The sequence below is a fragment of the Phacochoerus africanus genome, chromosome 2 (assembly GCF_016906955.1).
Source record: "Phacochoerus africanus isolate WHEZ1 chromosome 2, ROS_Pafr_v1, whole genome shotgun sequence".
Classification (NCBI taxonomy): domain Eukaryota; kingdom Metazoa; phylum Chordata; class Mammalia; order Artiodactyla; family Suidae; genus Phacochoerus; species Phacochoerus africanus.
Window position 1 is genome coordinate 261,354,025 of NC_062545.1, and position 25,223 is coordinate 261,379,247.

General features: G+C 41.9%; 1 protein-coding gene across 1 annotated transcript in view; it reads right to left on the reverse strand.

Annotated features, from left to right (window-relative positions):
- BRINP1 (BMP/retinoic acid inducible neural specific 1) overlaps window positions 1-25,223 on the reverse strand; it is a 146,677-nt gene that overhangs the window by 35,037 nt on the left and 86,417 nt on the right. The window contains exon 5 of the mRNA XM_047769258.1: window positions 22,846-22,951. Within this exon, the coding sequence (XP_047625214.1) occupies window positions 22,846-22,951 (106 nt within the window). The remainder of the gene's footprint in view (window positions 1-22,845; window positions 22,952-25,223) is intronic.

A 25,223-nucleotide genomic window follows, 5' to 3' on the forward strand; every position in this document is an offset into this window, starting at 1 on the left:
CTTAAACTTCTCAGGTTGTGACCTTGGCCATCCCAGCACTGCATAAACTCTATTCCGTGATATTAGGACTGAGGCTGGAGCCAGATCTGTTAATATACTTTTTCCATTTGGGGAGAAAATCCTTATTGAAAGCACAAGATTATTGTTTATTTTTCCTTATTTCCTTCATTTCTTTCCTTCTAATATTTATAAACCCTATTTATGAAGCCCAAGTCCTGAGCTAGGCATGAGGTCTATCGAGATGAAAAAGACATGATCTTTGCCCTTGGAGAGTTTGCAATATAAGCAGCAGGGGTGGGCATGGACACACGTCATCATAACTAACACAGCTGTATAGACCCAGAGCAAAACTGGCCTTATGAGGCAACAAGATAGCAGAAGCCTGCAAATAAGATTGCTGGGTTAGCAGGGCAAACTTTGAGAGGAGGTAATATTTGGGCTGGTTGAAAAGTGAATATGAGATTGTAATGTAAAAAAGATCAGGTAGCACATTCGAAAGTGGGAATTGCTGATGAAGGACATGAATTTGGATGGGTGGAGGTGCAGTGCTGGAGGAGAATAGGTTTTAGAAAAGGGCAGATGCCAGAGGGCAAAAGGCACGTCTTTATTACGTGCGAAGGAACTTGGATTTCCTCTATGACTAACAGGGATACTTTGGTAGTTTTCCAGGGTAAGAAGATATAAAATAAAGTTATAGAATTTAAGAGGACCACTGTATCACACACACCCCAACATCAGTGGAGAATGGCGTCCAATTAATTTTCTCTTCTTTGCTTAATGAGGCAGGCAAAACCTACCAAAAGGAAATGAGTAGCTCATGTTTATAGGAGGAATTCTCTGGACCACAATGCATGATCTTTTCTCCACACTTGACTAATCCAAGTCCTAATCTTGAGGACCCATGATGGAGAAGGACTTATCTGGGCAGGCGTGCTGCTCTTGTACCTATGAAATGTCAGCACAGTAGGCCACTGCTGATGGTGCCCCGAAACAAAAAGACAACGCTGGGCTAAATTGATTCGCGCAAGCACTTTCACCTGGGACATTCTTCTCCCCTTCTTTTGGAGGTGCTGACAGTTTTAGCCAGCAATGCCTATATTGGGGTAATGGTTTTACTACCCACTGTGCAAAAGAGAACTGTGATATTTGGATTAACTTTTTTTCTCATTCATGCTTCAGGGACATCCCTAATCCTCCTCATCAGGGATTTGCTGAATAAACTCAGCATTTCTCTCGCTCTCTATTTCACAGTTGCGTTTCTAGATTTTTATCTTTCTCTGGCTTTCAAATTACTTTAAAAAAAAAAAAAGCCTCATCGTTTCTACCTTTCTTCATACGGCAGCTAAAAAAGACTATTTTCAGAGGGGCCGTGTGGAAAAGGAGACTGGGCCTCCAGCATGTCTTCTGGTAGGAATCCATGATCCAGTAGTTAAGAGCTGGGCACTGCTAGAGTCAAGTTCCTCCACTTAACTACTGACGTCATCCTATTCAACCTCTCCAAGGCTCCGCCTCCTCGTCTCTAAAACAGAGATGCTTTTTATACCGACATTAGAGGGTTGCTGAAAGGACCAAGTGAAAGAAGTCTTGAGAATTGTCTAGAACAATTCCTGACACATAGCAAGCAAACAATAAATGTGATTTATTCCCATTTTGGATGACAATAGTGATGATGCCATTCCTCTGATGAAAGTGTGTGTGTGCTTTTTTTTTTTTTTAAGTTTCAACCCAAATTTCAGGATAAATAAAGGAACAATAGCTGTGAGTATTTAATCAGAAGAAGAACATATCCCGAGAGCAGTGTTTAGGTCCTTGGAGAGCTTCTACAAGGAGGAGGGGTTGGGATTCTGTGCCTGTTGCACCAACGCTGGTGGGAGCGCTAATTAGAAAGATAGATCCTCTGTCAATATGCATGGAAGGCGGAAGGTTTTCTAACAGACAGAGGTGTCCAGGCTGGGAGATGTTCCAGCGCAAGGCTGGGCGAGTTCCACCCCAATGAGCAAAGAGTCCAAACGGATTTGAATCATTGCTTAGAAGGGCTCTTGTATGATACAGATTCCTAAAGGTCAAGCAAACCAAATCAAGCAGTAACGTCCTTCTACACCAAGTCGACGATTTTTTCAGAGTATGCATTATTGAGTCATTTTATCTGTATTGCCATTTTTGCTTCCAGAGCAAGATGTATTTTTAGCCGATCCCAATCCCCTATAGGCATCTGAGTCTATGGATTGGGGTTAAGTTTCAGTTGCTTAAAGAAACTCTATAGACTATATTCTCAGTCCTATTTTTCAAGCTTGCTCATCATTTTCTTTCTCCCTTTTGTAGGGGATAAAATATTCTATTCTTAGTCCCAACCCAAAAGGAATTTGGGAAGAGCATTTTTAGAAAATTGCGTCAAATCATTCCTCCGTCTGGCAAGGATACAAAAGGCAGTCTTACCTACCCCATTTCATGCAATTGAAAACAGATGAAGTTTGGGGTTGGGGGGTTTCTGGGAGCAGCTGAAACACAAAACTGGTTGCTCTTTAAAAATGGAAACCCAGCACATGCCAAGCTGTCTCTGAGGCGGAATCTCCTGGGCAGATTTGAAAGAGAATAATGAAGACGTAGCAATTAAAAAGCACTTTTCTGCAAAATGTCATTACTGTTTAAAGTTACATAACCATTTCTCCGGGAGCGGAGGTTCACAGAGCAGTCACCGCCAGTGTCCTTGCCCAGTGACCTGGGTCCAACAAAGGGGCCCATTGCTGGGCACCTTCTACATGGGCGCCTGAGCCCCACGGGCTTCAATGGGAGCCATAAATAACTTGGAGGGGGATTTGGCCTGGGGAACCACTGCTTGAAAGATATACAGCTGCCGGCTGGGGTGGAATCGTCTCTCTCCACCATTCCCAAAGACACACACACACACACACACACACACACACACACACACACACACACGGAAAGGAAAACCGAGAAAATGAGAAAGAGCGAGAGAAAGGCCACCATTAGTGCCAAGCCTATAAATTTTGCCTCCCAACACCCAGGAAGGCAAGAGTGGAAAGTTACATTTGCACACCAACTCACCCACGCTAGACATATGGGATATGTTATGTTCTCCCCCATCTCATTATACTTCAAAACAAAACAAAACAAAAGTCTGGTTCTACTTTAAACTGGAATATGTCACGGAGTGGGCATTGTCCACGTGGAAACATCCACGTCACCTGCCTTCTCTTTCCCTGATCTTTGTCTCAGCTTCTTCCCTTCTCCCTCTCGCCTCACCTTCAACCCATAGACCTAACAATACTTTCTGTATTCTACATATGGTCTTTGTGTGCTGGGGGCTTGTCTTCTCTCTGCCACATCGGAGTATATTTCTATATCCTTGCCTCTTCCTTCTTACCTCCCAGTTCTCTCTTCTTTTCAGAACACACCAGGCATCCTGCTGCTTTTCAGTCCCTCCTTTGTGCCTATCTAGTTCTTTCTACACTCATCCCTCTCTGAACCTAGAATAATATTCCTTTCCTAGATCTCTGCCTGACTGTCCCATCCTGCCATCCAGACTTGCTCAGACCACCCAAGTTCAAATGCCTCTTCTATTCTCATCATAAATTAGTTTCCGAATGAAATGATCTTATTCATTTGCCTTCACTTTCCTTCCATCTCCCCCATTAGAGAGCGGGCTTTACGGGGACAGAGGCCATGTCTGTTCACGATGGCCCCCCAAGTGTCAGTTAAGGCCAAGCCCCATGCAGGTTTCAGACCTTCCTTCGTTGAATGAAAGAACCATCGACTTTTCCATCCCAACTGAAAAGAAAGTTGTCCCTGAGAACTTTGAGGCTGTTAGAATTGAGGACATATGTCCATGGCTCCTCAACTAAAGTAAAAAATTCAGGACTCAAATCCAGGAATGGTAGCTGGGTTCTGAAGCACCTAAGGGCCTTTTCTCACCTCTAGCTGGATGGTGTGGGAACAGAGACAAAGGCCTGGCCTAGGGTCCCTCAGGCACCTCCAGCACAGAGTGGCCTCCAGGGATGGTTTTGTCTCTCCGGAACACAAGTTTTCTTGCCGGTAAAGTTCAAATCTCAATAACCAGAGTTCCCACCTGGCTCAACCGTAACGAACCTGACTAGTGTCCATGAGGACATGGGTTCAATGCCTGGCCTTGCTCCTTGGGTTAGGGATCCAATGAGCAGTTGTGTAGGTCACAGATACAGCTTGGATCTGGCATTGCTATGGCTGTTGTGTAGGCTGGCAGCTGCAACTCTGATTCAACTCCTAACCTGGGAACTTCCATAGGCCATGAGTGTGGTCCTAAAAAGGCAAAAACAAACAAACAAACAAAAAAATCCCGATAACCCCCTTCCAGGGCTGTTGTGAGGAGTAGATGAGGGGAGAAAAGGTAGAAACAGCACTTCAGCAAACAGCTGGCTGCTATAGCTGAAGGTTTATGTTCCCCCCTGCCCCCAATTTCCCCCTTCCCTCCCTCCACTTAATCATATTAGGAGGTGGGGCCTTTGGGAGATGATTAGGTTTAAATTAGGTCATGAAGTTGGGGCCCTCATAGGAAGAGGAAGAGATGGGAAGTCTCCCCGCCCCTTCCTCCCCCCCGGCTTTCCCTCCCTAAGCACACACTGAGAAAAAGCCACATTGGTACACAGCGAGAAAGCAGCTGTCTACAAGCCAGGAGTGTGTCTTTCCCAGATGCTGAATCAGTCATTGCCTTGCCTGTTCAGCCTCCAGAACAGTAAGAAATAAATGTCTCTTGTTCAAACAACCCATTCTAGGGTATTTTGTTATAGCAGCCCAAGCAGACTAAGACATCAATGTAATTAAGTCTTCAGTAAATGTTAGGTTCCTCCATTCACACTCTATTACTACATAATCCATTATGTGGACCAAACTTAAGCCCTCCTTGGAAAAGTCCTTCCTGAGTGGCCCTGTTTGGGCTAGGAGGAAACATGCCAAGAGTACATTTTGTCTTCACAGAGTTATAAGCCATCATTGCAGGTCCTTATTATGATTCCATTGACTGTGCTTCAATGAACTATCCATCCTTTCTTCCTTCCTTCCTCTCCTCCCCCCTTCCATAAGTCCTTTTCTTCTCACCTTCCTGTCTCTCTTCCCTTTTCCCCTACACCTCTTACTTAAGCCCAACCGTGTGCCAGGTGCTGTGCCATGGATATGAGGGTGGATAAAGCAGGCACCCCCCCTGCCCTCACTGACCTCACAGCTGAGTAGGAGACAGGCCTGTAAAACAAGCTGCTTGGATGAAGGGAGACCAGGACTCATCCAGAAGCACATGGCTGCTCAGGGAACACAGAAGAACACCTAGCCCAGCATGGAGGGGAGGTGGTCCAAGATGCCCTCCTGGAGGAAGCAGCAGTTAGGCTGAGACCCGATGGTTTAACAGAGTCAGGGGATCCACAGGAAGGAGTCCAGAAAGTGGAAATAGCCTGTGCCAAAGCCTCAGTCAATACTACTCTTCCAACTAAGAACCAATGTGGCCTTCGCCTTTCTTTCTTGTTAAGGTTCACCTTTTTTGGGGTTTGTTTGTTTACTTCCAAGATCCCTAGAGAAGAAAGAGTTCTGGTGCCTCTGAGAAGGTCACACCTCTGGAAGGAAGAAAGACATGGAGCAGAGATCTATCAACTCATTAGAACAACAAAGATCAAGGGTCCTTGCCTATTACAGGCAGGGAGTAAACCTGAGATTCAGAAAAAGAAGACTCACTGTGCTGTTGAATTGCAACCTTTGGGGGCACTAAAGTAACAGAACTTTCACAGGGTCAACCTACACTGGATCCCTGGAGACTGTGAAGGACCCTGTTTCTGTCAGTACTGCTGTTTACAATGGGCACCTGATTCAGGTGATGGCTCAGTGAGCCAGGGAGCATTTAATGTCTGGAACAGAGGACACAAAGCCCAGGAGCTCCTAAAATCTGGAGATTATGGTCCAACCTTCATCTGACTCTAATCCTGCTTTTTGCTGATAGGAATACCTAGCCTCTTTCTCCTTCTTTCAACAAGGAACATGTGAGGAATTATTAGAGGAGATATTTCCATCTTCTAAGGACACAGAGGGGCTATCTGGAGATTCAAAACTAAAGCACAGGATCCAAGAGACGGAGGTTTTATCTGACGATTAAAACACACAAAGCAGTATCATGGCTGGTAAACAGTCAGTGTCAAATAAACATCTTTCAAATATTGAATTAGGCAGTGATCTATTATGAAGATGAAAGAAAATACACTTGGAGGCAATAATTATGGAAGGCTATGATGTGTGTGGGATGGGGGTAGAGTCTTGAAATAAGAGCATAGTCTTAATAAGTAATGAAGGGCAACTCCAATGTTCCATGGAGCGGGCATGCCTTGAGCAGAGATGGTTCCATGTGTGCCTATCTTGGATCAATATAAGTCTTGTTCAAGGCAAGGACCCTATATCTTCCTGTTTTTTTTTCAGCTTTGTTTTATTTTATTCTATATTCTAATTATCTAATATAGTAATATTTTTGATGGATTTGCTCTTTTCTGACCTATTTCATTAAATATTAAATGCACATTTTCTTACAGTGCTAAGAGGAAGAGGGGGAAATACAAGTTCTATTTTGGTTGAGTATAAGTATTTTTCTATCCTATTCTTACATCTGAATATGGCCCCCTGTAGATATCTCTAAGCCCCATCAGAGTCCCAGCTGTTGTCTTGAACTGGCCAAGTTCAGCTTGTCAACTTCTGTCCATTTCTGAAAAGCACGAGGTGGGGAAAGCAACCACGAGGACTGCACCTTTTGCAAAAAGTCAGCCTGACCCCCTTTCTGTGAAAGCCCAGGGATTTCAGACTGGCAGATAAAAGGACTTTATGGCTCCAGCAGCCATTCTGAACTCCAGTGTAATGAAGGCATGCAGGTCAATTACCCATCTGTTTGTGTTTCTACTGCCGTGAATTACAGTATCCATCGCTGACAGCTCATTGGAGTGGAATGGAAATAAGACGATAATTCACCGGGTGAAACTATGCAGAAAGGGCGAAAAGGCTATGATCTCATTCAGAAGTTCAGCCCTGTCTCCAAGATGGGTCATATGCACTCTGGGAAATGAAGAAAGGCAGCTACCAGGGGGGAAAAGTGGATGGGTTCTGGCTCCCCCTTCTGGAAGGAGTAACCTTATGTTTTCTCAAGTATCATCTCTCCAGCAGGATCTTAAGGGGTTGACTGGGAACTCTTAGAGGAAAGATACAGGTCAATGAAATTCAGCACAATAAAATGAGAACGTTTGCAATTATCAGAGGCTCTGAGGGATGAAAGAGGTTGCCTTGGCAGGTCCAGGACACCTCATCATTGGCATAAAAACGGAATGTGAATGTTGACACTTAAAGAATATTCCACAGAGCCCATGGATGCATATTCAGTGTCCCTCCCTGCAGTGTCCTCCCTTTGAAAAAATTACACATCCCCATCCTCTGAGCTCACAGGGGTCCCCATGACACGTGAGCAAAAGTGATATATGCAACTTCAAAAAATGAAGCTGTGAGAACTGACAAACGGGTTCATCAATGTCTCTTTCCCCATCATCCCAGGAATAACCAAGTTCTACCTAGAGGCCACCGCTTTTCTCCAGAGAGTTGCCTTTCTTCATTCCATGAAGCTGAATCACAATCGACTTGCGACCACGATGTACCACCAGTAAAAAATAAGCATTTTTTTTTCATTTGCTGGCCACTGGGATTCTGGGATTGTTTCTTAGTACAGTGTAACCAAGCCTATACGAACAGATACAAACTGTGGCCCATGAGCCAAACTGACCTGCAGCCTACTTTCACAAATAAATTTTATTGGAACACAGTTGCACAAACTTAAGTATTGTTTACAGCTGCCTTCACATTACAATGGAAGAGTTGAAGAGTTGGAACGGAGACTGTGCGTGACCCACAAAGCCTAAAACATTTACCATCTGGCTTTTTACAGAGAAAGTTGGCCAGCTCCTGTACTAGTTGATCATGAAGATTCTTCCAACCTTGATTTTCTGAGTCTATTCTGTGCTGGTCTTATTTTAATTATTAAGCAAAGATCAATTAGGCATCTATTCTGTGCCAGACACTCTTTTAGGCGCTGGAGAAAAGGCAAGAAACTAGAAACAAAATCCTTGCTTTCATGGAACTTAGTTTTCAGTGAGGGAGAAAGACAATTAGAGGAGGATTTAAAATGACAAAAGGAATCAGGGGACAGGGAGACTTCTAAATGACCATTTAACTTTGAAAATGAGAATATGGTCTCAATTATGAAATCACCTGTAAGGAGGCCAACATACGTTTTTTTCCTCCAACATACTTTTAAAATTCAATTTCATAAAATTTCGACATGAAGATCCCCTTGAAGCTATTAAGAAGTTGATTCAAGGTAAATCTGAGCGTCTTCGTAGAATTCCTGATAAAAACCAAAGGCCACCTCTAAGACCCTGTGTCACCTGATCCCTAGATCAATGGATGTCTGCAGATTCTTTTCTAACACATCTCCCCTTTCTTGCCACAACCTGCACCACCACAACCTCTGTCCCCCAGTGCAACAAATTCCCTCTGTTCCAATTCTGGCTCCCGCTCTTCTTAACAGCATGACCTTGGGAAGTTAAGACTAAGAGGCTTAACTTCTCTGATTCTCAGTTTCCTCATTAAAGCTTCCTTTGTAGGGTTGGTGTAAAAGCTAAATGAACAATTTTTTTTTTATCTTGATTGTGAAGGTATCTTGATTGCATGATTGGATATGCTTGTCACAGTCACAAAACTCTTCACCTCAAAAGGGTGAATTATCCTGTACATAAATTGGACCTCAATGAATTAGAAAACAAAGTCAATTATGTAACACATGTGAGACTTTGAGGACATGGTGGTCCAACTAATGTCATTTCCTATCCTCACTCTGTCTTGCTTTCCCTGGAAGCCTTTGGCCATCTGAGGCCTCCCTGCAGAAGGCACTTCTTCCAGATTCTAACAGAACAGGTATCACACCATATTATGTGTCTATATTCATGTTCCTCCTGGTCTGGGAGCTCCTTGAATGCAAGAGGCAGGGCTCCATCCTTCTCCCATTTCCTTGTCATCCCGCGCATCCATGGTACCCAGTAAACGAGTTTGAATGAAGGTGAATTTAGAGAGAACGTGCTTCAGGGAGGACTGTGGTTCTCTGTTCTGTGCTCAGCACACTCCCCATCTCTGGGGCCGTAACTCATGAGCAGGACCTGTGTCATCTTTCCCAACATCATAGCTTGAAACCTGAAGGTATTTTAACTTCAGCTCAATAATGAAAGAGACAGGTGCTCAGAAACATCTGAGTGGAAAAAAAAAAATACGCAGATCGAAAAAACATCCTAAGAGAAAAATGGCACTAAGTAAGACTTGACCACTAATTTCAGGACACATTTTGGTGGATCTATTGCTACATATTATGACTCTTGAGAACTATAACTGCTTTTTATATGTCTTTGCATTCTTAGGAATTTAAATATATATATATATTTTTTTTGGCCATGCTCACGGCATACAGAAGTTCCCAGGCCAGGGATTGAATCTGAGCTATAGCAGTGACAATGCCAGATATTTAACCCACTAGGACACCAGAGAACTCCTGTCTTTGCATTCTTTTCATGGCCTCAAGCGCAAACGTAAATGAAAACAAAACTGTTCAATGTGCCACTCTTAGGAAAGATCTTTCAACCCACTTTATTGAGGAGGCAGGCAATGTACTAGATGCTAGAGATATGGAAAACAGATGAGATGGTTTCTCACCTCAAGGGGCTTGAACTGGGTGAGAGAACAAAATTCATAAATGTACAATTTAAATAAAATATACACGTTTCAGCAGAAGGATTAAAGAAAAGCTGTCTACTTTTGTAAGAGTAAAGTCATGTGGAAAAGTTATTGTGGGCAGGATTGAACCCAAATGATATGATAGTCCAGCATTTGCCAAGTTGTAGGACATAGAATCATAGACCTGCAAATGTAACTAAGATCAGACACATTCATGAAACTCTGTGTATTTAATCCAGCTCTTGAGATGCATCATACACAGTAACCCAGTTAAGGCACTGAGAAGTCTTGCAGTAAATAAGTGTAGTTTATGTTGTTTAATGAAGTGTATCAGTCTTACAGAGCTTTTGTTAAGTTTCTCTATGGTATCAAATAGCTCCCAAATCCCAGTGGCTTACAAACACAAGAGTATTTCTTTGCACATGTTTCATGTTGGCTGGGCTTTGGCTGTGCTCCAGATATCTTCTGGATTTAGGCTGAAAGGGTGGCCTCTCTCGGGTATATGTCATTCTCATAACAGAAGTGTAAAAGCTAAGCCAGGCAATGCCTCCTCAAGCACCTTCTAAGATGAGGCAAGCTTTTTGTTCTCTGACATTCCACTGGCCAGAGTGAATCATATGACCAAATCCAATATCAACTGGGTGCAGTGTATATACACCTCTCACGGGACAGCATTGTCAGTAACATGGCAATGCACTGGTATACATAATCCTTTCAGGGGACAAGAATGATGCACAAATCTACCACAAAACCAACTTATTTTTGCACCAAAGCTCTTTTCTTTTTTTTTTTTAATTTAATTGCCCTATGATCCAGCAATTCCACTCTTCAGGTATATACTCCAAAAGAATTGCAGACAGGCATTGAAATAAAAACTTGAACCCAGAATTCATAGAAACAATGTAAACGAAAAGATGGAGATAGCCTAAATGTCCATCAACCTATGAATGGATAAACTGTGGTCTATCCACACAATGGATTATTAGCTTAGCCATTCAAGAATGAAGTGCTGTTAACATGCCATAACGTGGATGCATCTTAAAAACATTTAGTTATATGAAAAATGTCAGACACACTCAAAAAAACATATTGTATAATTCCAATTGCATGGCATGTCCAGAACAGGTAAATCCATAGGGACAGAAGGCAGATTAGTAGTTTCCAGAGACTGGGGGGAATGGAAAATGGGGAATGAGTGCTTAATGGACATGACATTTCCACTGGGCGTGGTGAAAAAATTCTGGAACTAGATAGTTGCACAACACTGTGAATATATTCAGTGCCACTGAACTGTACATTTTAAAATGGTTAAAATATTAAACGTTTTGTGTATGTGTATATGTGGTATATGGAAATTCCTGGGCTGGGGATCGAACCCACGCCCCCACAGAGACCCAAGCCACTGCAGTTGGATTCCTAACCCTCTGAGCCACAGGAGGAACTCCATGTTACATATATTTTATCACAATAACCACTAAGACTCAAGCAAATTGCTTTGACAATCCAAATAAGTTTAAATGAGTAAATATTTATTGAGCATATACTATGAACACTGAAATCATTGAATAATGAAGAAATAAAAAAGGATATCTATTTTGCTTTCAGGGATCTTAATTGTAATTTAGCAGCAAACATGAATGATTGTATACATAAGATAAAATGCATCTAGAATATAGTAAAAGTGCATTGAAAGTGCTACATTTATTTACAGTGCCCAGGAAGATTTAATTGTGCCTAAGAAGAACTGTGTGTTGTGGGCGTGGGGGGTGGGGGAGTAGAAAGGTTGATTTCATAATCTTAAAAAAAATAAACAAGCCCTGGGTTTAAAGAGCGTCAATGAATTAATTTCCATGGGCGATTTATTTAGGTTTTGACCATCCTGGTACCTTAGTTTCTGTGCAATCAATGAGATCAACAAGAAATTGAGTGGGACATGGTGGTTAAAGTACATTAGATCATCACATTGATCAGAGATCAATCAGGATTTCCATGCTGCACACTTGGGCACATGGTCATTGAAAGGTATAGGCCCCATGGGACCTCACACCAAAGGATAAATCCTCTGATATCCTTCCCTCCACATCCGCTCATACCTAACCAGCACCAACAAGTCTGAGTCTGGAGTCACCAAATCATTCCAGATTTCTTTGTGTCAGAGGCAGTCTTTTTATAGTCATCTACACCTGGAATGTTGCAAAGTCTTAGAAGTTGTCTGTTATAATAAAGGTATCTGATATTTTTTGGTTCTGGATTCTTTTGAGAGTATGAGAATGGCTATGAAAATGGCACACCTACGCACATCCACATGTTGGCAAGTCTTTTGGGGAAAAATCACAGACTTTCTAAAGTAAATAGCAAAACCTATAAGCAAGTAGAAAGGGCTCCATAACTACCTGCTCTAAGGAAAATCATGATTATGATATATGTTCCAGGTTGAGAAACAATATGGTACACAGTTTAAGAGTGCTGGCGTTGGGTGGGCCTGGGTTCAAATTCTTGCTCTGCCAACTGCAAGGGAGTTACTTCTATGAGCCTCAATGTTGGAATCTGGAAAATGGGTCTGTGCTGAGGTTTCCGTGAGACATTGATATAAAGGAGTGAGCCCTATACTTGGCAATGAGAATTATCCAATAAATCACAGCTATTCTAAATCAAGGCTCTTGGGGTTTAGGTCAGGTGCTTTCTACATATTTTCCAAATAAAGGCAGAGCCATGGCTCTGAGGCAGAGTGTTTTTATTCCCCTTTTGCAGGTTAGAGAAGCTCAGAGACTTAACTCGTCCATGGGCTTATCACTCTCACCTCTGCTCTTCAGATCTTCCTCGTTCTGTTTTCTGACTTTAACTGACATCTCCAATCCCCTTCATAAGAGGAACTCCTTCTTCTCAGGAGAGAAGGATGAGAAGTCGGTGCTCCTTGGCTCATAAAGGAAAAGCAATATTTGGATGCAAGCAGCTGGGTGGCAGTCAGCGATCCCATCTGTCACGAAGGCACTGCTCTTTTATTCAACAGGCCTTACAGACAGAGCTGCAGGAAGGCCAAAGTGCACTTTCCCATCAGGGCTTCCTAGGCCCCTGCTGATCCATAAGAAGGGCCTTAGTCACGGAGGAACCATTGCCTGTGACCCTGGGCTAATTCCTAATAGGGATCCAGCCCAAAGCTGCTGATGAGCGCAAGCCCTGGCAACAATCATGCAGCATCCCCTGTGGGGTCACGAAGCCACCTGGGGTGCCCGTGCTGGATGTGACAGAAAGGAGACCTAATCATGTTGCTTCCCCTCATCCTCTACCTCTGCAGCTGGGCACGGACTTAGTCCCATTCTACCCACATCTAGAACGTGCTGTGCTGACGCAAAGCTCTCTGAGAAAAGTAATCTTGGAGCCCAGGCAGTTGGGAACCAAAAGCGGGGGACCTTGGGAAAGTGATTTTACCTCTTTGGGCCTCAGTTTTTTCATCAGTGCCATGGGGAAACATAATCTCTCTCTCTTAATTGGTGGGAGGGATAAATTGGCTCATGGATGTAAGCCTATGAAGGAGTAATGGCTCAAAATAATGTGAGTTTTAATCAGTTCGACATACTCTGTTCCTCTTTCTAGGGCTTGTTGCAAGCTGATCTTGAAAATAATCACCATCACTCCATTTATGATGCCTGGCTACTGAGCCAAGGGATTATACTGCTTCTCTTCCTCATCCTGCCGCTGCTCTCCCTCTATGTCCTCCTCTAGCCCCTCCTTCTCTTCCTCTCCCTCACCTCCATCCTTTACTCCTCCTCCTCTCCCTTTCTTCCTGCTCCTGTTTCCCTTCCTCTTCTCCCTTTCCCCCAGCCTCCCTGTTCTCCTCTTTCTCTTGTTTCTGCAACACCAATCCTTTGCAAAAATTCAGTCCAGCAGGTATATATTGAGTTCCAGGGTCCATGGTGCTGGGTTGAATATGAAGAAATACAAAGTTGGCAAAATCCCTTCCTTAAAGAAGCCTATAATCAAATCCAATAGGAGAGAGAAAACCCAAACACAAATCTACATGTTGCAAGATGAGGTTGGAAAAAAAATGCCTTATCATATGAAGTCTCAAAAGAGGCTTCTCAGGAGAGGTGGCATTTAGAGAAGTAAGGGGCATGACTCTTGCCTGAACGATGTAATGTCCAATGCAACAGAAAAGGCACGTGCACTTTGAAGAATGCTAGCCATGCCAGAGGGCTCCTGGCATAGAGTAGGCCCTCAGGACGTTGTCATTAGGTTGAACTGGATCTGTGTGATGCTGAATGAGAATTGCTAAGAATTCAGAGAAAGTAGAGCTTACTATAGGCTGGATGATTTATTCATTCAATTATCTATCCATTCATTTATAAATCTATTTAACAAACATTTTCTGATCACTGTCTAGGTACCAGGTTCTATATATCATGCTAGAGATAGAGATGGCCCCTACCAATAGGGAATTTATACTCCAGCTAGGGAGTCAGATTAGCAGCAGGATGATTATATTATCGGTTGACAAATCCTAGGGAGGAAGGTGGGCAGAGTGCCTAACGATCTGGGCAGAAGCAGTAAGAGAAGCTTTCCTGGGGGAGGTGAAAGTCCAGGAATCTGAGAGATGATGCACAAAGGTGCAAATAAATAAATAAACAAATAAACAAACAAAAACACAACAACAACAAAAGATGCCTGTAGTCAAATGTATGAAATTCCATAGGCCTGGATTGAGGATATGGGGATGTATTGGATGGTGGAGCATGGCAAAGCCAAGAAGACAGGCGAGGGTTTGATTACGAATAGCCTGGTGCCAAGGCCCATACCTTATATCAAAATCAGAGCTGGTGAAGGATTTTAAGCAGAGAAGCAACAGTATTCAATCTGATTTTTTTTTTTCTTTTTTGGCATATGGACATTCCAGGGGAATTGAATGCTGCCTCAGAGACAACGCCAGAGCCTTAAAGCACTGTGCCACAGCAGGAAATCCTTGATTTGATTTTAAGAAGAGCACACTGGCTACTTCAATGGGGCTGGATCAGCAGGCGTGATCAGAATCAAGAAGGCTGGCCTACAATCATGCCAGCAACACAGGGAAGAGAGAAATGGTGATGGGAGGAGGTGAACCAAAAGGGGGAGAAAAATGACAGATTTATGGTGAAGGGATGGATATTTGTGTTGAGGCTGGAAAGATGGACTGAACTCAATAAAAGAGAAAAGGGAGCTCATGTCTTAGGGCATGAAGACATTCTGAGCGCCTGAGGGACAGGAGATGGACACTGGTCTAGAAGGGGCTGAAATTTCAAGAGACAAGGGGGGAAAAAAAGAAAAGAAAAGAAAGGGAGTTCCCATTGTGGCTCAGTGGTAATGAACCTGACTAGTATCCGTGAGGACATGGGTTCAATCCCTGGCCTCACTCAGTGGGTTAAGGATCTGGTGTTGCCATGAGCTGCGGTGTAGGTTGCAGACATGGCTCGGATTCCCCTCACTCACTGCCTAGCATCTTTTCAAGATCTTTATAGTACCCTGTCCATCTTTTTCTTTTGGAAACAGAGAGTGGGCTAGTGACCTCACTCATTTTCACTGAGAAAAAAATATATTTCATTGAATCTAAGATGCCATTTATCGAAAAACATATCATTGCTTTGCATACACTAAGGGAAAAAAATACCCTGCCAATTAAACTATGACACACCATCAGTTGAAAGAAACATTCTCACTTCAGATATATGAGAGTCTGAAAATATCTTGTAACAAGTCTATGAAAAGTGATCCAAAGTCAAGTTTGAGGAAGTGGTCTCATTACCACAATTGTGAATGGTACCCATGTTTGGGCCCATATGGTCTCTTTCCCTTCACTGTGTATGGATTTGCAGGACCCCTTATCTAAGGAGAATGACGCCAGTCATAAATAAGATCCTAGTCACTCTTCCCTGCCCAACTATGGCCCTAAAATGATCCCTCTTTTGCTCACAGAATCAACGTTTCCCTTTCTGAAGAATAACTCCCATCAACGTATAAAAGTTCTATCACCTCGGAACTAGTTGGGTTCATTGCCACTAAGCCATGACGGGAATCCCTGAAAAGCATTCTTTACTTGACTTCCAGGATGCGTCACTCTTTGGCCTTCTTCCCACCTCCCTGAACTCTTCTTAGCTTCCATTCCTTGTTCCTCATTATTATTCCATCATCCTAACTTTTTGATAGTCAATTTCATGGCTCAATAACTAGATTCCTTCTTTTCTCCATCGACACTCTATCCCAAGATGATTTTGGCCAGTCTCACATCATTAAATTCATCTCGACGCTAAGTGATATCTCAGTTCTCTCCCTGACTTTTCAAATGTCCACTCAACCTACATATTCATATATATAATAGACTTCTTAAGCCTGGGTTCAAACCCATGTAGGTTCAAATCCAATTCCTCATGTCCCATCAAAATGGATCCTTTATCCACCATAGCAGTAAGGCAAGTCCATCATTGCAGTTGCTCTGGGGGAAACTCTGGGATCCATCTCTGCTTCTCTGTCTCACAAGCATTTTATCAGTCCATTGCCAAACAAGGTCAGCACTAACGTAAAAATATATCCATAATCCAATCACTTCTCACAACCCTCATTGCCATTTTCTCTCACCTTGATCAACACAACGGCCTCCAAGCTGAGCTCCTTGTTTGTGGTCATGCCCTCTACAAGTCTTTTCCACACAGACTGTCATAGATTGATTTATTTAAAACATAGGTCCAGTACAGTTACTCCACTGCCCACACTTGCAAAGGCTTCTCATTTCATTCAGAGTAAAATCTAAAGTCTGTTTGCATGGTCTACAACTTTCTCCATGACCTATTCCCTCTCTATCTCTTCGACTCTAAAGGAAACATATTTCTGTATTTTCTTGTTTATTATCTGCTCCCCCCAACGCACTCAAAGTAAACTCCAAAAGGACTGAGACTTGGCTTAGTCACGGCTCTACATCGAGTTCTTATAACAGTATCTGAGGTACAGCTCAGTAAATATTATGACATGAATAAGGGAATGTATGAATGACTACACTTCTGGGTTATCCCCAGATTTCAGCAAAATATTTTCTCTGCCTCCCCTTCCAGTCAGTGAGCTATGGAGGCAGAGATCTGCTGGCTGTACATCCATCTTACCAAATGGATCCTGGATTAAATCACATGGCAATGTCGGTAAAACACTCAATGGGCTTCCTTGGAGAGAGAAGCATAAAAATAAGAAGTTATCATTATGCCATTAGCGTTACTGCACTAGTTCGGCGGTTGCTGCTTTGACTACTCATAGTCTCTGTTCATTTCCATGATCCTTTTTTTCCTTTCGAGTCTCCTCCAGTCCTCCTCTTTGTTTTTCCTGGTTCCCTCCACCTTTGCCCTGCTTTGTGAACATCTTATGAAAGCCCACACAGTGAATGTCATCGAAGTGCCATTCGTAGGATTCTCCACCTACCAAACTAAGCCTCTGCAGAATCTTCCCTCCCAGCTTCATTCAGAGGCTTTAGTTTGTCTTTTTAAGGCTACACCTGCGGCATAGGGAAGCTCCCAGGCCAGGGCAGCTTGCAGCACTGCTGGATCCTTAACCCACTGAGGGAGGCCAGGGATCAAACCCACATCCTCATGGACACTAGTTGAGTTCTTAACCCACTGAGCCACAACAGGAACATTTCATTCAGAGGCTCTATTTGAGGAATACAAAGCAACCCATTTTGATAAGGAAAAACTCTGAAATCCGACTGTCTGGGTTAAAATTCCAACTCCATCACTTATTAAGTAACTTTGCTTAGCCCCACGTTCCTCACCTATAAAATAGGGACTTCAGTTATGCCTTCCTCATAGGAATGCTATAAAGATTAAAAATGTATAAATCCAATTATATAATATGAATATGTTAAAATAAATGTTTTAAAATTAAAAGTAAACAAATATATATAATAAAAATAAATGAACACAGGTCCCTGGCTCACAAGGAAGTTCTTAATAAATGGTATCTATTATTTCTGGTTCCTCTACCCTCAGTCCATGCAGCTTAGCTTCTAGCTGGACTGGACCACCTCCTGCTCTTTTATGTCTCTGTTTTATTCATGTTTTCACTTTGCAGAGGATGTCAAGGTAGAGCAAGTTATTAAATACATTTTTTTTTGTCTTTTTAGGGCCGCAACCACGGCATATGGAGATTCCCAGGCTAGGGGGCAAATCAGAGCTGTTGCCGCTGGCCTATGCCACAGCCACAGCAACGCAGGATCCGAGCCATGTCTGTGACCTACACCACAGCTCACAGCAATGCCAGATCTTTAACCCACTGAGCGTGGCCAGGGATAAAGCTGCATCCTCATGTATATGAGTCAGATTCGTTTCCACTCAACCACGACGGGAACTCCTCAATACATTTTTTAATAGCTGCATATTATATACACAGAAAGGTATACATATAAATCATGTGTGTACAGCTGTATGAATCTTCAAAGAAAACAACCATGTGTGGCCACTGAGATCAAGAAGCACAACTTTACTAAGACTTCTGGAAACCTTTCTGATCCTTCTTCAGTCCCCGTTCCTCCTCCCCAAAGGAATTCTAAAATGATATATTTGTTGAATTCTGAAATAATGTCTTTGTTTCACTGTTTCTAAGCTGTATAAGAATGGAATTGTACAGTGTTTCCTTTTTCCTGTTGAGGTTTTTTTTTTTTTATTCAATGTTACATTTATGAGATTCTTCCATAATGTTACATGAAAGGGTAGTTTACTCTTTCTTATTTCTGTATGTAGCTGATCATGTGAATGTATGACAAGGTGCTTATCCATTTTCTTGTTGATGGGCATTTGGGACCATTTTCCACTTGGGGGGAGAAAAACTCCTAAGAACATTCATGTTTTTGGTGACCGTAGGTCATGTACCTGTTGGGCATATTCCTAGTTGTAACTTTTGGGTTATAGGGTGAGGGCGTAGTAGTTTTTACTAGAAGCTGCCAAAAAGAGTTTTCCAATGTGATTGTACTGATTTATTCTTCTGGAGGCAATGCATGTATGTCCCCGCTCTTCCACACTGCCACTCCTTGATATGGTCAGGTTATTTTATTTTATTTTTTAGTTGAACCAGAGTAATTGCTGTGTTATGACATTGAACTGTTTTAATTTGCCTTTTCTGAGGACTAGTAAAGTTAATCATTTTTTCCAATGTTTACTTGTCACTTCCATAGCCCTGTTTGTGAAGTGTCTGTTCAAGTCTTTTACCCATTTTCTTGTCTTACCGGCTTGTCTGCCTTTTTCTTATTGTTTTCAGAGGTTATTTATATATTTAAAACAAGAGTTCCTTGTCAGATACATATATCACAGATATTGCCTTCCACTCTGTAACATGCACTTTCATCCTAGGAATAGCATCATCAGATGAACAGAAATTCTTAATATTAATGCAGTCCAATTTATCAATCTTTTTCTTTATACTTAGAGCTTTATGTATGCTACTGAATAAATATCACCCTACTCCACATCATAAGATCATCTTCTGTCTTATATTTAAGAAGGCTTTTTTGTTTTACCTTCCATCAAGAGAATATTTTTCCTCCTTTCTATGACTCCCTACCTAGACAGATAAAATGAATTGCCTCCACTTCCAAATCCCCATAATAGTATGCATGGCTTTTACTATCTCTAATATATTACACACTACCTTGAATCATAGGCATTTTCCTCTCCATCCTCTCTATCTTATCCCCATGTTTCATTCACCCAAATATCTAAATCTATCATGGTCTTTCCACTGAAACCTGATCATGGCGCCTCCTAAGTAACTCCAAAATTGGTCTATTTCTCTTCCAACTGCTCCCTCCATGGTCTAAATCTATGACATCTCATCTTGACTACTGCAGTAGCTCTTTACTAACAGGTCACCAATTTCCAATCTACCCCTCTCTAATTAACTGAGCACACAATAGCCAGAGTGATCTTCCAAAAACATCAATCTCTTTCTGCTACTTCATTTTTTAAACCCATCCATGGTTCCCACCACTCTCAAATTAGTGTTCAATTCATTAATGTGCTGCAGAAGCCTTCTAGGATTTGAAAGATGATTTTGCCTTTCTCACCACTGATGTCTCTGTTTTAATCTCCTAAGGTCTTTTTCATTTCTTTGAAAACCCCTTCATGAAGACTCCTCTCCATAGCCAAGCCCTTTCCCTCTTCTTCATTCTCATCATAAGCATCTTTTTTTGGCAAGAAAACTTCCCTGACTCTCTAGTAGGTTAAGTCCCCACACTACCAAGTATCAAAGAATCCTCATATTTTTTCTGCATTTGAACTCATTGCACATTATTACCTGTTTAAGCCCATGTGCTTAGATAGAGTGTGTATTTCCTTGGGGCCAAAAGTATGTGTGTCTTGTTCTCCAGCATGTTCTTATACCTAGCTCAATGCCAATGTGAGTTCTTAAAAAAATATCTGCTCAATTGAGTTGAACTGGTTTGTGCTCATACGCCCAGGATCTAGCAGAGGATTTAGCACATGGTCAGCCTCAATAAAGGTTTAGTGACTCAGCATCTTCATAAAACTCTAGAACCAGTATTGAGAAGGATATGAAGACTACCTATTTCAATCACCAGCCCTAAGTAATGCTGATTAAATAATTTCAGTAATATCCCTACCAAATGTCACCAACTTACAACCCTAAAAAACAGAGAGTCACTATCAATTTCAGCAAGACGTTCCAGGTTTGGGCATGAATGTACATTAGAATACCTAGTTCATACTGAGTTTAAACTGAGACCAGGTTTATCCCAGTTAAAAGCCAGGGTCCTTGTAATTTCTCACAAGTAGATCAAGTCTGGCCCATTTTATACACATTATTGAATTTGATTGTCTTTTCTGCAAGATGGCCATTTAGGTATCTGCAGACAAGCTCTTTTGCTCCAAGTCAACCTTCTTTGGTCATCTATCATAAGATATTCTCTTTCAGTTTCTTGAAGTCTCTCTTGAAACTGGATCCAGACTTGGACCCAATCTGTCAGATTGCTCTGACTAATCTAGAATAGAACAAAGCTGCCGTCTCCTTTTTTGGGAATAACATACTTCTAGTAATGTCACCAATGGAAGATAGAGTTTTGGAGGATTGAGGCTTATGCTATAGGGGCTTATCGAGAAAAGGAATCCAAAATTAGAAGTAAATGTGAATATTTTGAATGAGAAAAGTTGGGGACTTAGAAAGTGAGGTAGTGCTAGATCTTAAGCTTCCTTAGCTTTGCGGTAAATCAGCTTCTAAATGTAAAGATCTTAATAACTTCCTAGCAACATCCTGTTAATCCCCTAAACTTACTCCGATTATAACTCACAGGTCTCTCTACCTCCTGCATGCACAGCAGGATGATCAGAGGTAGAACGAAGCTGTACTTCCTGGATTCAAACCCTACTCTCACTCCACAAGGTCACTCTAGACATCCCAGGAACTAGGATGTTGAAAATCCTGGTGCACCCAAGCTAGGTCTGTCTTTCTTATTCATTGCTTATCCAGCTTTATCAGACCCATCCATCTACTCCTTTCTCTACTAAAGGGAGTAGGGCTATTCTTCATAAAGTTGAGGTTTTATTTTGTTGGCTTTCATTTGAAAACTAAACCACTTTCTTGGCCTGAATTTCCCTGCTGGATTTTCATTCATTGCTCCCAAGTGGCACTATCAAGCCCTCCCTGAACCACTTTCCAACCATCTTCTCTAACAGGAGCATGAATCAAAGAGTTGCCAAGGAACCAGAATATAAAAGTCATATTAGGCTCTGCTTAGCTCGACCTGCCAATCTCAACCCAACTTTCCTCCCACTGACATTCAGAATCACCTTTATCATATACTTTTCTGGAAGGTCACATTCTTAGTTTGCTTCAAGTTAAAGCATGCCATTTTTTTTTTTCTGACTATAACGTTAATACATGATCATTGTAGAAAGATTAGAAAAAGGAACTGGAAGCCTAAAATAAATCATCTCTAACCTAATCATCCAGGGGCAACCTCTTTTAACATCTCAGCATAATTCCTTGCAATGTTATTTTTCCTTATCCTTTTACATTAAGATCACGCCATACATTCAATCAGAAATCATCCATTTTTTAATTAACATTATATCAAATCCTTTTCACAGATCTTGGAAACACTTTGTAAACAAGATTTTATCACCTGCCTAATATTATGTTGTATGGATGGTACAGAATTCATTTAGTCTCCTCATGTGGAAAATTGAGGTCTTTACATTGTTTTTCTTTTGCTATTGTGCATTATGCTTTTTAGAACAGCACTATCTCTACTTAAAGCTTTGTCATTTTCCCTCTTTATGATGAATTAATCAGGATAAAATACTACTTCAAAGAATACATTGTCTTTAAGGTCTTAAGTGTATATAGAGCATATAATGGACCTGACATATAATAGATAATAAATGTTTATATATTTCAACAAATCAATCCTTATAACTATTGTGTTTTTACTAGCAATGCCTAATAGTATCTACCTCTCTATATTCCAGCCAGCACTGAACATTCTCATTTGCAAACTCTGCTAAAAGCACACACACACACACACACACACAAATAATGTATGTGTGTGTATGAATACACTGAAGACCACAAATGATTAACAAATAAGCAGAAAGAAGATTATACAGAACCAAAAAAATTCTGTAAAATGCCCTATAGTTCTTAGAATTCAAATAACATCTGCCAAAATATATTGAGAATCAAACACAATAATGTAGGAAATTCAGAAGCTATGATATGAAACTTTAATATATATTAGATCTGGATCATCTATAAATAACACTGTTTAGACATTTTCATCAAAATAATCAGATAAAGCTCACATTTCCATACTTTGTATCTGAAAACTAATTAATAACCATGAATTTAATGCTCCATATATGTTAAAAATTTTAAAAAGACAACATATCACAACTGCCTTAATTTCCATATTTTCAGTTTTCATTGGTTTCTGTGCCTTTCATCTTCTTCTTCATTTTCCCTCCACACCGTGCCTCCTGACACCCTTGCCCCATCCCTCCTCCTCCAGGCTATTTTCTGGTCCCATGGTTTCCACTGACATCTTACCTTGAAGGTGCAGTTTGCTCTCCGTGCTTTGCAGAAGGACGGAACTCACAGAGTCCAGATTGTCATAGCTGTTACAGCCCAGAGGCCCAGTGCGTGTCTCTGTGACCTGGCATGGACATCAAGGATGACAGATATGAGACCGATGCCCTTGTCTGGGACTGATCCTGCAGAGTCAGCCCCCAGCAGAGTTAAGGCAGCTAAGAATGTCTTCTGGTTTGAGCCAATGGCCACTTCCTGCACCCCATGCCTGTGCCAGGGACCATGCCTGACTGTCACCAAGCAGACAACAGGACAGTGGGGCACTCTAGCACAGGCTGGAGCTGGATCACCAAGGTTCTACCCCTGGCAGCTTTGTTCTATCACAGAGTCACTTCAAGTAATATATGAACTCATCATTGGAAACATTATAAGGTATTTCAAAAGCATGGGCTTTAGAATCAGGAGAATCAGTGTGAACTCCTGGCTGGGCCATTTATTTGCTGGGTGACCTGAGGCAGTCACTTCTCCAAGCTTCTGCAACCTGAAGCTAGTAAATCCTTTCCAGGAAGGTTGTAAGACTAAACGTGATGGGCATAAGTGCCTGGCACCTGGCAGATGCTCAATAATAGACATCTTATGACCAAAAGCCTCTGTAAATTGTACTGTGCATTATCGATGAGTACATATGCATTATCATTAAGCATAAACAATAAAATGGTACTGATTTTCAAAAAAAAAAAAAAAAAAAACCAGCAAAGAGCATAATTGGCTCCACTGCAGAATGAAACAACCCCAAACCTATGGTGATGTGTTTGTAAAACACTGGCTTGGAATGATTGCAGTAGTGGACACCAGGGGAACAGCTATGCAAAAAAAGTAACTCTGAAATATGGAGGGTGCAGCATGGAAAGTGGTTCTTCATCTTTCTAGTCTTCACTTTCCATTATTTAATGTGATCTCTTGTAGGCTTGTTTTGATGTTTGCGTCCAGCTGTAAAGACACGGCATTGATTGTCATGGGGACTGATGACTTGGGAAATGGCCGCAAGTAGCTCCAAATGCCAGCTCTGCCTTGTCCAGCTGTGGAGCCTTGGATCAGTAACTCTCTGTCTAAGCCTCAACTTCCCTACCTCTGCAATGTTAGTTATACTAACAGTAGAGGGATCACACGTTTGAAGGTTCAGCACTTGGAAAATGGAACATATATGGAAGGTTATTAAGCTTTGCTTTTTAAAAATAATTTGTTATTTTGGGGTACAGAATAATGACATAGTGATTGTCCAGTGAGAGCCCAATTGGTTTTGCTAAAGATATGCAGGAGGCAGAAACCACGGGCCAACCCTTCCCATCTGGGTTGGCTGCTCATCTGAAACAAAGCTGGCAGGGGGATCATGTATATCCAGCTGCATCTTGAGGTGGGATCAAGAAATGGCTGAAGGAGTTCCCGTTGTGGCACAGCGGAAATGAATCCGACTAGGAACCATGAGGTTTGGGTTTGATCCCTGGCCTTGCTCAGTGGATTAAGGATCCGGTGTTGCTGTGGCTGTGCGTAGGCCGGCAGCTACAGCTCCGATTAGACCCCTAGGCTGGGAACCTCCATACGCCATGGGTGTGGGCCTAAAAAGACAAAAGACAAAAAAAAAAAAAAAGAAAGAAAGAAAAGGCTGAGGACTGAGGATGGTGCTACAGCAAGACCTGTTTCACGAGTGGTCTCTGTGCAGCAATTTCTCTGAGAAAGACATCGTAAGGAAGCAGACTGCGTTTTCAGGATGGGCACAAGAGGATAATCTTCTGATGGAGCTTCAATATCCCAATTCCACATCCCATCCAGGGGGGAGAGACCCATTTGGTGATAATGAAAACCAGGCCTTTGCATCACTCCGACTCTGATGGCTTCATAAAGATCCGTCTCTCTCTGTGCTGAGTTCCCTAACAACGTAATCCCCCCAATACAGGCGATTCTTCTGGGATAAGCTGGCTCTTTTGTTTGTCCATCTCATTTATTCCTCTCCTCCCTATCTCCCTTCTCAGCACGTCTCTCTCTCCCACATTTCTTCCTCTTCCCTCGGTCAATTTCTGACTCACTTGCCTGACTTTCAGCAACACCCGTCAGCACCTTCCCACCCCTTCACACATACACACTTTCCCCCTGGGCATACCTTTTAGATTCTTGATATAAGGCTAGGCCTGCATCTAATTCAGAAGAAATTAGACTGAAAATGGAGAGGTAACATGTAGGTATAATCTGATTAAAGGAAACATAAGATGCCAAAAATCTTCATTGAAACCCTCCAAAGAACGAATCCCTTTTTATCAAAAATGTCCCCCCTCAGTCTCCTTATAAAGCTAATCCCTGAATTTATTGCATGCAAAGTGGGATGTTTTGTTTAAGCACCTATG